Source organism: Heloderma suspectum, chromosome 4, assembly GCF_057233095.1.
Source record: "Heloderma suspectum isolate Gila_16-S chromosome 4, 16-S_ref, whole genome shotgun sequence".
NCBI classification, from domain to species: Eukaryota; Metazoa; Chordata; class Lepidosauria; order Squamata; family Helodermatidae; genus Heloderma; species Heloderma suspectum.
The window spans coordinates 237,922,501-237,935,118 of record NC_139461.1 but is presented as its reverse complement, the minus strand read 5'-3'; the positions used below and the strand labels follow the sequence as shown (position 1 = coordinate 237,935,118).

At 46.6% G+C, this 12,618-nt stretch overlaps 2 protein-coding genes across 12 annotated transcripts in view; one reads left to right on the top strand and one right to left on the bottom strand.

Moving 5' to 3' along the window:
* SZT2 (SZT2 subunit of KICSTOR complex) overlaps nucleotides 1–12,618 on the top strand; it is a 103,625-nt gene that overhangs the window by 89,438 nt on the left and 1,569 nt on the right. For 9 of the 11 annotated variants that reach the window (XM_084852785.1, XM_084852792.1, XM_084852787.1 and 6 more), the window contains 10 exons: nucleotides 264–357; nucleotides 546–626; nucleotides 956–1,030; nucleotides 4,173–4,386; nucleotides 5,168–5,351; nucleotides 7,289–7,411; nucleotides 7,840–8,329; nucleotides 11,061–11,177; nucleotides 11,568–11,636; nucleotides 12,022–12,618. The exon at nucleotides 12,022–12,618 is cut by the window's right edge and continues 1,569 nt beyond it. In XM_084852785.1, coding sequence (XP_084708911.1) covers nucleotides 264–357; nucleotides 546–626; nucleotides 956–1,030; nucleotides 4,173–4,386; nucleotides 5,168–5,351; nucleotides 7,289–7,411; nucleotides 7,840–8,329; nucleotides 11,061–11,177; nucleotides 11,568–11,636; nucleotides 12,022–12,165 — 1,591 coding nt within the window. In that variant the 3' untranslated portion in view covers nucleotides 12,166–12,618. The remainder of the gene's footprint in view (nucleotides 1–263; nucleotides 358–545; nucleotides 627–955; nucleotides 1,031–4,172; nucleotides 4,387–5,167; nucleotides 5,352–7,288; nucleotides 7,412–7,839; nucleotides 8,330–11,060; nucleotides 11,178–11,567; nucleotides 11,637–12,021) is intronic. The other 2 variants (XM_084852790.1, XM_084852788.1) reach the window with 1 other exon arrangement.
* The window catches only part of HYI (hydroxypyruvate isomerase (putative)), an 8,376-nt gene continuing 7,806 nt past the window's right edge, over nucleotides 12,049–12,618 (bottom strand). The window contains exon 8 of the mRNA XM_084852797.1: nucleotides 12,049–12,618. This exon is cut by the window's right edge and continues 1,206 nt beyond it. The gene's annotated coding sequence lies outside the window, so the exon portion shown is untranslated.

Here is a 12,618-nt window from a genome sequence, read left to right as displayed (position 1 = left end):
GGGGGCGCTAGAATTGGAGGCAGGGGAAATTCCTGCTTCGGGGAGCAGCAGATGCATGGCATAGACGTGCTTGCTTTGAGGGAGGATCTGATGCAGAATGTAGCTTGGGAAAAGATCGGTGGGAGATGCTTGGACCGTTAACTTCTCAAAGAGGAAACATGGTTCGCTCGTAGAGCTCCATGTTTGTTTAATCACTCTTGCCTCAGGAAGTGGGGATAGTAGATCCTTGATCTCCCCCTCCCAATATCACTTCTGGTTTTCAGCAGCACCAGCCGGATCAGAGCTCTGGCGGCAATGGGCAATGAGGGGCGGGGCTCCTTCTCGTACACCAGGCCAAAGGCTGATGGGAGCCCAAAGGTGAGTAAACCTGGCTTTGGGGAGGGGGATCTGCTGGCCTAGAAGCTCCAGCCCCAGTGGACTACAATTCAGAGGAAAGATGAGCAATTTGAGAGGGCTGGAGCGTGTTTTCTAGGTACTGACAAATAAGCCCTTTCGTGCTCAAGAGTTGTTCCTGCACCAGAACAGTGCAAATGCTTCTTTTGCAGAGCACCAGCCCTCCGGTCACCACATACCATTTGCAAAGAGCTTTGCCTGGAGGCATCGTGTTAATGGAGCTTGCTTTCCAGGTGAGTGGAACCTGTCCTCTGCCATGCTCTCCTGCCATCCTCGCAGAGCTGAGCAGACCAATGTGCTTAAGTGGGAAGTGCCACTGCAATTGTTCGTAGACCCGCAGGTCTCAGAGGTGAGCTGTGAGTGCAGTGGAAGAAGGTAAGAGTATGGCTGAGCTGGTGCACACTAGAGGGGAAAATACCAGTTGAGACAGCCCAGTCTCAACAGAAACAGCGATGCCTCGTTGAACTATGTATTCTAGGCAGTGGTTAATGCTGGGATCTGGGATGGGAGGCTGCGGAGGGCAGATGGAAGCCAGTATCTTGTTTGTTGCTCCTCTCCTTAGGGCTGCTATTTCTGTGTGAAGCAATATGCGCTGGAGTGCTCCCGAATCCCCATGGGCCAGACTGTCAACTCGCAGGTAATATTGCTGTGTTCTGGCTTGCCTCGGGAGCCAGAATTGGATGGGTGTAGAAAATGATATTGAAATAACATGTGCAAGGATTGGTTTGAGGAATGTAGTGGCTGAGTTTGAAGACTTAATAAGGCCAGCTGTTCCCTTGGCTGTAGCTCAGGGTAGGGTCTGAATCCTGCTCCTTGTGCTTGCTTGCTTATGCTATGTCTTGGCAGGCAGAAATGCTGATCTCCACCACCCATTTGTGCTTTACTGTCCTTTAAGACCCCTTCGGCCATTCAGGCCTTGACACTGTCTCTGAGATCTCCAAATAATGGAAGGCTTGGCCTTCGCCTGAAGATCTAGATCTGCTTGCTGGAAGCTTCCCCATCTCTTGTGCAGATGTCAAGACTGGAAGCACCAGCATGTGCCCTTCCTGGGAGGTAGGACTGGCAACCCTTTCACCAGTACTCTTGCGGCTGGCAGAGTCCTCAGCTTTGGTTTCTGAAACAGAGGGCCTGTATGAGGCGTCTTGGTCCCTGCTTCTGCTCAGCAGCCCTCCAGGGGGCCTTTCAGGAAGTGCCCAGCTACAGCCACCTTCTGTTATCTCACTAGGTGGAGCTGAGGACTGAGTGTGAGACAACACCCTCCCCTTCTGTTCGGGTTTGTTCTGTGTTTGGTCATACCTACTCCTGATCCTGCTGGGTCTCTTACTGCACTGTGGGGAGCTGTTCGTGGCACTGGGCATGGGGGCACAGAAAACTGATCCTCTTGAGTGCCATTCCTTCTCTCCAATCTGGGAAACAATTGGCCCTTTCCTTACTCTGGGGCAAAACTCTTGAAGGCTTCCAAAGACAGCCTGGATTCCAATGACCCTGGAAGTGTTCTGGAGACAGCAGTGATATAGCCCGAGCACTGTGTACTATCTGGACTGCCTGCTCCAGTGTTAATAGCATCTGTGAGCTGCAGAGCATTTAAAGGGACCTTGGCACAGGCAGCACATGACATTGATGCAGCCACTGCCTGAGCCATGCCAGGCTGGCCTGCAGGTGCTGTTCACGCAAAGGCCAGCACAGCGGCTAAGGGCCCTTCAGAGGTTATGCCTGCTGCATGAGGCACCAAAGTGGGAAAATGCTTTTCAGTGGCCTCCATGCAGGGGTGGGGAACCTCTGGCCCTCCAGATGTTCTTGGACTCCAACTCCCATCAGTCCAAGACACCATGTCAGGAGTTGTAGTCCAACAATATTGGGGGGGCACGGGTTCCCCGCCACTGATGTAGAGGCTTCTATCTTTACATCAGCATTTAATAATCTGTAAGTCCATAACCAAAATCCTGTAACTCAAAAAGCTAAACACTACACTGGAGCCTGAACAAATTGTGTAAATGTTACGGCTATTTGATCAGGATGATCATTTTTCATCCATGAGGCAGTCCATCCACAGAAGTTAATCACATTGAGAGCCACGCACATTGCAGTGTTCTGCCGTATACTAAAATTGCCATAGTGGAGGAGGAGGAGGAGGAGGAATGGGGCTCATGGGATATTGGCAGATGGTAGAAAATTTGGGACTGGGATCCACAGGGATAAACGGGGAACTTTTGAAGTATGTGGAGAAAGCTACTTAAATCCTGGACACTCATAAGAAGCTTCTTCAAGACCCATATTTTCTGAGTATTTAGGAGTTGCTGCCTTTACCTTTTCAAGCTCATCCCTCCAGTCTAGAGAGCGAAAAGCTTGCTCCTTAAAAAAAAGTACAACCTGAAATTGTTATGAATGGGATAGAAGGAGTATCAGAAAAGACAATGAAAATGCTTGCAGTTGGCAATACCAGTGGCACTGTGTGAAATGCCTGTTCCCCCATCTGTAACTGTGGGAACTACCTTAATTAACTGAATATTCTCATTGACACCCCTCCCTGTGTTTTTCATAGCTTAATCGCCTTATTAAAAAGCAGGCTCCCACCAAATTCCTATTGCTTGTCTCCACTCAGCCATTTGCCACCATTAATAGGTTTTCTTCCCCTATTCCACCAAGCCAGCAACTCCTAAGTTCCTTTTTCTCCTCACTCACAGAGCCCTCTCACATAACCCTTATATATAATTCTATGAATGCCTTTGAGGAAGGGCGGAATGTGGACATAAACACAATAAATAAATAATAAAAGATAAGTTTGAGCTTCAAGTACCTTCTGCCACAGGGATGGGCCACCAGTGCCCTACCAGATTTTTGGCCTACAATGCCCATCATCCCTCACTATTGACATTGTTGGCTTGGGCTGATGGGAGTTGTAGGTCAGAACATCCGGAAGGCCACAAGTTGCCCACCCCTGCTCTACTAGATCCCCTACAACGGGTTATATCTTTTGTGCATGTATGTTGAGTGATATCATCTTAAGATCATGATTCTGGACCCACAGAGTCTTCCCCGAGTCCGATGGCACAGCAGATACTGGTATTAGAAAGGGTCTGTTTCAGCTTTCCATAGTTGTTTTGATACATCGCTCAAGATGTGTATCTATGGTCTTTGTCCCATTTTGCACAGCCACAGTGCTCTTCTTCCAAATATGCAGAGTTAAACTTCAGAGGGACAGAGGGCCCATATCCAGCTGTATTGGGTTGTTACCTAATTCTCCTGAGATGGGGACTATAGGCGCCAGCCCTACTACATACAGCACCCTGGAATTTGCCTTTTATGGCACTGACAAGGTTGGGGTTCATATTGTTTGTTAAGTGCATATCCTATCTATGGCCCCCCAAATTGGCCCTGCTGCTTTCCTGTGCCCATTTTGCCCATGCCCAAGCTTGGCGCAACAGGCAATTTAGTAGCCAGGCAAGAGAGCTAGCTGGATGAGGAGTGTGCAGGTTGAGGCATGGTGCTTCCTACTGGCAGCTAAGCAAAAGGGCAGAAGACTAGCTCTTCAGCACTAGAGTTTAGTACTTAGGGACTGCGAAGCAAGCCTTCTCCTGCTGAAGAAGTACTCTGGTGCCTTGTATAGGAATGATGTGGCTGCCTAGACTGGATAATGTCAGTACCAAAGTGAGTATCCAATCAGGCTGCTTCCATCACCGCTCGATGCTCTTAGTACATTCCTAAACCCATATATCCAGCATCGTACAATATAACAGCTAGGTTGTCACTCCAATTTTTTTTTCTTCTCCCCTCCTTAGCTTTCTATGCTCTTCACAGAGGAGTGTGACAAGGTACGTGATCTCATGCACGTGCACTCATTCAGCTATGATTTCCACCTGCGCATTGTGCACCAGTACTTGCTGGGATCTCACATGGCACTGCGACAAGGTTATCACCTCACCAGTTTCCTGGAAGACTTCATTGCTCAGCACCCCGATATCCCTAAGTTTGGACGGAATCACATATTCCAAGGTGAGGGCTGCTGGGGGCATTTGGGGAGATATTTTTGAAGTTATAGCTCTACGGGGCCATCTGAGTCTATCCTATGGCTACAATTCTGGGGGATCGCAAGGGTCCTATCCATGTTGTCATCATTGATGCATTATACAGCACCACTGTATAATGCAAAACAAAGCAAAACAAAAACCAAACAGGTCCCTATCCCCCAAAGAGTTTGCAGTCAAAAACCGACAAGTCTGGTTTTACCCTGATTTCAGATTCCAGGGTAGCTGCCATATTTTACCATGTATTTCATTCAAGATCAGTAAAGGTACCTATTTACACCAACATAGGAGTATGCCAGAGTCATAAAATATCTATACGTCCCTTCCTTTCGTAACACAAGGTCATTTCAATTTCATCACCCACTCCTTATAAAAGACTACAACCCATTAGCAAACAACCAAATGAGAGGAGACTGTGGGCTTAATGTCAGAGCTAATTAAAAACCCCACTGTAAAGCAAGTGGGACTCAAACAGGAAAAAGATTCTAAGTGAAAATATAAAAAGCATAAAATCAGGAATAAGAAGATAAACATAAAACAATATGCTGGGTTAATTAGTCAACTTCTAAAGCTCGAACAGTAATTAAAGGAACAAAGCATTATACAAAAGCATGAAACAAAAATAGTAATTTTGCTTACAGAGCAAATAGGCCCCTAGGTCCCCTGTATGGATGGCCAGAACCCAGCAGTCATGTGGCTTTCAGAAAAAAACAAACCTTAAGCATGCTATCCTGGCTCTTCTCCAACAGGTGCACTGGCCTTGCCTACCAACACCATCACAGCGCACCAGCTGTACAACTATATAACTGACCATGCCAGCACCTACCATATGAAGCCACTACGCATGGCCAGGCCAGGGAGTAGCACTGAGGGCAAGAAGGGGATCCCTGGGCCCGAGCAAAATGAGTATGCCTTAGTCTCCATCTGGAACAGGTGAGTGTTTTCCAGGTTACTGTAATGAACTGCTGTGGTTTCAGTACCAATTACCAGGACTTGGGAGCTCCCAGAATTCTACGTGCTCTGTTTGGTCAACGATCTTCTCCACCTCAGTCACTCAAAAGGGCATCAGGTTTAGCATCCCTTACAGCCCTGTGATAGCGGTGTTAATTTTATTATGAACCTAATATTGCTAGGTACTACACAAAAATTAAAAATAACACAAGCCCTGCCTGTAGGCTTACAATCTAAAGTCTTTAGTTACAGGCCTTACAAAAATATATATATTGGATTATTCCAAATGGAACATAGTTTTAAATATAGTTAACATAGTGATAATTTTACATCCTTTACCCTTCAGGCCAAGTTTCTCCATTGTAGAGTATTTCAGCACTCAAAACACTTTCTATAAATAGTACTGAATTCATTTTTCTAAAGGTTGCTTTAATCCTATCCCTAGCTAGATTTTACCTGTGGGAGGGTCTCAAATTTCTTCACAAGTTCAAAGCAACAAAGATCTATCCCACCAGCCACTTCTTTCTACTGCAAACAGTTGAGGAAAGGATATGGGTAAGACATTTGCCTAGAGATTGGTGGGGTGGGTGGGGGTGGGTGCCCTAATACAGTTATTCTGATCTTTTGAAAATCCCATTTGAGCAATTTGACTTTCAGATTACCTACAACTACTGAAAACTACTGTTTTCCCTCCTCATATCCTGCCTACTCTTGTCTCTTTGGTACATTTATTTATTGCTTCTGCCAGAGTCCCATCCCAACAGGGTGATTTATCCTCTTCAAAAGAAGTCCAGTTTGTCAGCTTCCCTTGCAGTGCAATGCAGCCCCACAGACTCCGCAGTTAGGACACAAGTAAGCCCAGCCTTGGCCTGCATTTCAGGCTCTTAATTGAAAGTACCAAGCAGTTTCTTCAGGGAGGATGTTGGCTTTTGGATCTCATGTAGGTGGGATAAGTACCTGGCATATGCCAAGTGCCAAGCCTTTCTGGTTGCAATCCTTTGCTGCCCAGTCTTGGATATGGGACACCTGTAGAATTCCCACATTTGCTCTTCAACAGGACAGAAACCCTACTTCTTACCAGTCTATCTGAGAGTGGCACCCCAGTGAAATGTTAGTGTTTTAGTTCTGTTGCACTAAAACAAGTCATAGCAATTTATTAAAAGGAGGTTTGAGCATTCAGGGCGAGGTAAGATGGGGACATTTCAAATGTAGGTTACTCCTTTTACATAAAACATATCAGTGTGTGCACATCTTTTATGGTACAAGAGGAGCACGTTACAAACTAACTTTCCTCATTACCAGGTTGCTGCAGTTACCAGTATTCATAAAATGCACATGATTACATGAGAACCCAAATAAAAAGTTGATTATTCTACATGGTATTATAGGATAGAATCATAGAATAGTAGGGTTGGAAGGGGCCTACAAGACCATACATAGGGATGACAGTTCTGGGGCAAACACTCCTGGTTTGAGCTATTGACATAATATGGCCCCAGCATCGGGCTCAGGTAAGGGTGTTCTGTTCTGTATTGTATCTTGCCGCTCCAAGCCTATTGAGCTATTCCCGTCTACTGATTTTCCTCTTCTACCTCCTTTTGATTTTTTTTTCATCCAAACTGTACAATGTGGCAATGATGCTGTAAACCCAAACCTGTCACAAGTGTCTGTGAGACAGCAGCATGTCAGAAGCACATAGTGATGGTGAGTCAAGCAACAGGCATAACATCACTGTTGTTGGACGTAGTCACTTCCAGGAGACAATGGTGCCTTTACATTTTTAGTTCAGTTGAACTACCTGCTGCCGTTCAAGCCCCCATGGCTGCAGTTCCTGTTATGGCGAAAAGGACTGCAGCTGCTTTCTTCCATTAGCATCCACCCACCCCACAGAAAACCCCTCATACCTTCTCTGCTTGCAGCTCGGGTTCCTACAAGGATTCAGAGGGGCTACGTCACCACGATGACTTTGATGTGTCCATGCTGGTGTGCCACAGCGCCGCGCCCTTTGAGGAGCAGAGTGAGGCAGAGCGACATATGCTACGGTAAGGGTAAAGCCAGGCAGGAGCATGCCCACTTGTGGGAGTGGCATGAAGATGGAAGCCTTGACTGTTCGGACATGATGCAGCATAGTAAATGAGGAGAAAGAGTGTGTGCAACTATTGGGGGCCTAGCGGCAGTGTAACTGTCTGGGCCACTGGCTGATATTTCAAGAAGGTGGAGGCCATCAGATTATTGGGACAGACTGGCTAAGTGAGCGAGAGTGGGGAAGAGGTTGTATCTTAGAAGCAGCTAGGGCACAATTGGGCTGTTTGAGTGGGGTTATTTGGGAGACACCTGGGGATAGATTGAGAGGATTGTATCCAGTGTGAGTCTAACTTAAGTCCCATTCATTTCAGTGGGACTACTCTAAGTAGGACTAACACTGGATCCTACCTATGAGCTGTAATGGCAACTATTTACCTCTTCCCAGGTTGCACTTTTATGTGATCATGACAAGCCAAAGGGAGTTGTTCCCACGCCTAACTGCTGACATGCGGCGTTTCAAAAAGCTGCCACGTTTACAGCGGGAGGCACTGGAACCAGTTCTGGGACGTGCAGCATGGGAGACAACCGAGGGTGGCTGGCAGCGGAAGGAAGTCCCAGAGCCCTGGGAGGAGGTGGAGGACAGTGGGGAGTTCTATGCCGGCGGCCCTCAGGTCAAAGTGGGCCCTGGGCTCTTCTATACATCCCCACTGTTCCCGCTGCTTGCCTCGGAGGTGGCTGCCGCACAGAAGCAGCTCAGCAACATGGTGCAGCTGGCCAAGTGTCACTGTCGCCGTGATAACCTCTGGAAGCGTCTCTTCCTGCTCGAGCCCCTCGCCTCTGACAAGCTGAAGCTGGGCAAGCTCTCACTCAGTGAGCTGGAAGAGCTGCTGGATGCCGTGCACAGGAAATCCATTGCTGACATCGATCCCCAGTTGGTGAGTGGCTGGGGTGGGTTAGGGTGTCTGGGTGTGTGTCTGTGTGCGTGCAGATATACTTGCAACATTCAGCAGATCCTGCAGCAGCCCATGAAGGGCAGAAAACACTTCCTCAGAGAACCCCAATATAGTTGAGAACAGCACCCATGTTTACCAGCCTACAGGGCACATGGCTTCCAAGAGGTCACCAGCATGGTTCATGAGCAGTGTCAACGAAACTATTAGAGAAAAGAAGGCTTCCTTCAGAAAATGGAAGTCTTGCCCAAATGAGGAGAACATAAAGGAACACAAACTTGCACAAAGGAAATGCAAGCAGGCAATAAAAGATGCAAAAATGCATTTTGAGGAGCATATCGTGAATACCATCAAGGCCAAGAATAAGGAATTTCTTTAAATACATCAGATGCAGAAAACCAGGTGTGGAGACAGTTGGAATGATTGCAGAGAAGCTGAATGAATTCTTCTCATCTGTCTTCACTGCAGAATATGTAGGGCAGATACCTAGGTTTGAACTGATGTTTTCGGGGGGGTGCGGGGAGTCTGAAGAACTGAGGCAAGTAGTGGTGACAAGAGATTAAGTTTTGTGAACTGCCCAGAGGACTCCGGCTATGGGGCGGTATAGAAATATAATAAGTGAAATGAAAGTTCTTGACCTTATTGACCAACTGAAAGCTAGTAGATCACCAGTGTCTGATGTTAAGCATCCTAGAGTTCTTAGATAAGTCAAATGTCACATTGCTCTTTTAATAAAAATATGCAACATGTCCCTAAGATTAGCCTCTGTATCAGAGGACTGGAGAACAGCCAATGTAATGCCCATTTTTAAAAAGATCCAGGCGGGATCCAGGAATAACCTTTCTACATGAGGCATTTATTGTGCGCTCGTGATTCCTCACTCACTGTAGTTTGTGGATGGTTTACGTGTTGTCATCATCCTCCAAGGCCTCTCCTGTGCTTTGCAACCATTTTGGCAGGTTTTTTTTCCTAACGAGGAAAGTCTGGTATATCCTTGAATGGCGGCATGAAACCCTAGTATATTTGTGCAATTCTGCTATACCACATTGCCACCTTTTGGTTGTGTAATGGAACATATTGAAAGGCAGAGAAAGAAAAACCCCAGAAAAAAAGTGTAAAGGAGCCGATCTTAATCCCACAAAGAATCCAGAAGCAGAATCCAGTAAAGTGGTGGGTTAAAAGCCTCATGTAGAAAAGCCTGAAATTTCAGGCTGGTTAGCGTAATGTCTGTTCTAGGTAAATTGGTGGAAAGCGTTATTAAAGATAAAACTAGTATGCATATAGGACAAGCCCTGCTGAAAAAATGATAATCATGATTTCTGCAAAGATAAGTCCTGTCTCGCTAACCTCTTAAGAGTTCTTTAAGAATGTCAAACATGTGAACGGGGGTGATCCAGTAGACATTGTTTACTTGGACTTCCAAAAGGCATTTGACAAAGTTCCTCACCAAAGACTCCTAAGCAAACTTAGCAGTCATGCACTAAGAGGAGAGGTCCTCTTACAGACCAGTAACTGGTTAAGGAATAGAAAGCATAAAATGGTACATTCTTACAATGGAGGGATGTAAACAGTGGGATCCTGTAAGGATCTTCATTGGGATCATTGCTTGTTAACTTGTTCATAAATTATATGGAATTAGAAGTGAGGTGGGAGAGTTTGTTGATAACACCAAATTATTTAGGATGGTTAAAACAAAATGGGATTGTGAAGAGCTCCAAAAGAATATCTCCAAACTGGGCCAACAGGCATTAAAATGGCAAATGCAGTTCAATCTAAGCAAGTGTAAAGTGATGCATGTTGGGGCAAAAAATCCCAACCAAGTATATGCTGGTGGGATCTGAGTTAGTGGCTACTGACCAAGAAAAAGATATTGAGTTTGTGGTGGACAGCTTGATGAAATTATTGGCCCAGCGTGCAGCTGCTGTGAAAAAGGTAAATTCCATGTTGGGCATAATTAGGAAAGGAATTGAAAATAAAATGCCAGTATAATACTGCTATTATGCAAATCTGTGGCGTGACCACATTTGGGATATTGTGTCATTCTGGTCACTGCACCTAAAAAAAAGATGTTGTAGAGTTGGAAAAAGGTGTAGAAAAAGGCAACTGAAATTATCAAGAAGCAGGAACAGCTCTCCTGTTCAGAAAGGCTAGTGTCTGGGACTGTTTAGCTTAGAAAAAGAGTGAATAAGGGGAGGCATAGAAGTGTACAAAATTATGCATGGTGTGGAGATGGTGGATGGGGGACATTTTTCTCCTTCTCTCATAATACTAGAACTTGAGGTCATTCCATGAAGCTGATTGGTGGGAGATTCAGTACTGATAAAAGGAAGTAGTTCTTCACACCATGCATACTTAAGGCTATGGAATTTGCTACAAGATGTCACCAATTTGGATGACTTTAAAAGGGGATTAGACAAATTAATTGAGGCGAAGGCTATCAATGGCTACTAGTTCTGATGGCTCTATGCTACCTCCACTATCAGAGGTAGTAAGTGTGCCTATGTACACCACTTGCTGGGGAACTATGCGTGGGAGGGTGCTGGTGCACTGATGTTCTACTTTTGTGTTTCCCGGGCAGCTGGTTGGCCACTGTGTGAACAGAATGCTGGACTAGATGGACCTTGGTCTGATTCAGCAGGGCTCTTCTTATGTTCTTATGCCACATTGCAAGGCCTTCTGTCTCCTGAGTATGCACTCTTCCTTTTATCTCTGACAGAGCTGCTTCCTCACCATGACAGTCTCCTGGTACCAGAGTCTTATCAAGGTGCTACTGAGTCGTTTTCCACAGAGCTGCCGCCATTTCCAGAATGCAGATGCTGGTACCCAGTACCTGGTAAGGCTCCCCTAGCACAATAACGTCACCCCTTCTAGCCACCTTGGCATGAGTTAATCAAGAGTGATCTGTGATCACCCAGCTTGGTTAAGCTGGGCATTTTCACTAGCCAGTTCCAGCCTCCCTTTGCGCTTCCCTGGAAAGAAATCCTTACGTGATGCAGCTCTTGTGGAGTGAGAGTTCTTTTCTCACTGAAGAGAATCCTGTTTCAGTCCAGGTTTGTGTTTGCAGGTCTTCTGGTTGTCATCCCCCAATGGCTTTCCCATTATATGTTACTTTCCGCTCCACCCCGCTTCCCCTGCGTGGAATGACATTGCCTTGCTCCCTTTTGCGTGTTCATTATAGTGCAAGGATTCCTTTTGATGCAGCACTCTTGTCCTATCTCTGCAGGTTGTTCTGAACCAGAAATTCACAGACTGTTTTGTGCTTGTTTTCCTCGATTCTCATTCAGGAAAAACGGTGAGAACCATTTCCTCTGAAAGCCAGCAGTTCAAGGGAGATTGCAGTGGGGCTTCGGGATGAATCTGCCAGGTTAGGGCCCCTTTGACCACTGAGGGGATTCTCCTGCCTAGGCCGAGCATGAGCGGGAGGGTCCTGGCTTCCTGCATTGGGTTTGAGCAGCGCTATCACAGTTCTGCCCTTTTTTGCTGCGCCATGCGGCATGGCACTGCGTTGACTGTAGCAATGCAGGCTGACCTGCATTTGCTCCTCCCTAATAGTGATTGGAAAGCCATCTCAAGGGGAACCTGTAGGAGCTTTGCGTAACATATGGGCAGACTCCTGGCACTGGGCTCCTGCACCTTGGAGACAGCAGTGCTGAAAACATGTCTGTCTTCCTTTGCAGAGCCTGACAGTGGTTTTTCGGGAGCCATTCCCAGTACAACCCCAGAACAGCGAGAGCCCTTTGCCACAGCTCGTGTCCACGTACCACCATCTGGAATCTGTCATAAACACAGCTTGCTTCAACCTCTGGACAGGGCTGCTCTAATATCGGCTGGCCCCTCCCATTTGGGGCATGCTGCACAGCCCAGCTGTACAAGGCTGGAATGAAGGAGATGCCACTGCAGCTGGCAGGTGGATGTGAAGCTACAGCTGGCTGGATAACCAGTCAGAACACTTTGAAGGATTCTGACTGAGCTGAATGGAATCACAAAGGGAGTGGGGCTGCTCTGGAGCTGGGAGCACAGCCTGGCCAGCCCGGCTTGAAGGGTGGTACACGCTTTCCCAAGAAACTACCAATGAGGCACTTGGGTGGACCTGCCCTCTTCCCTTAGGTGTCTTGGTGCCAAGGCTGACTTACTGAAGTTGCTGACTTCGCCAGGCCTTTTAGAGTGACTCACTGGATGGGTCTGAGTAGTGGGGAGGGTACTGCACAATGATGGGAATGTTTTATATGAAGTGAATGTACAGTAAGTTAAATAAAGTGGATCATTTAATTATA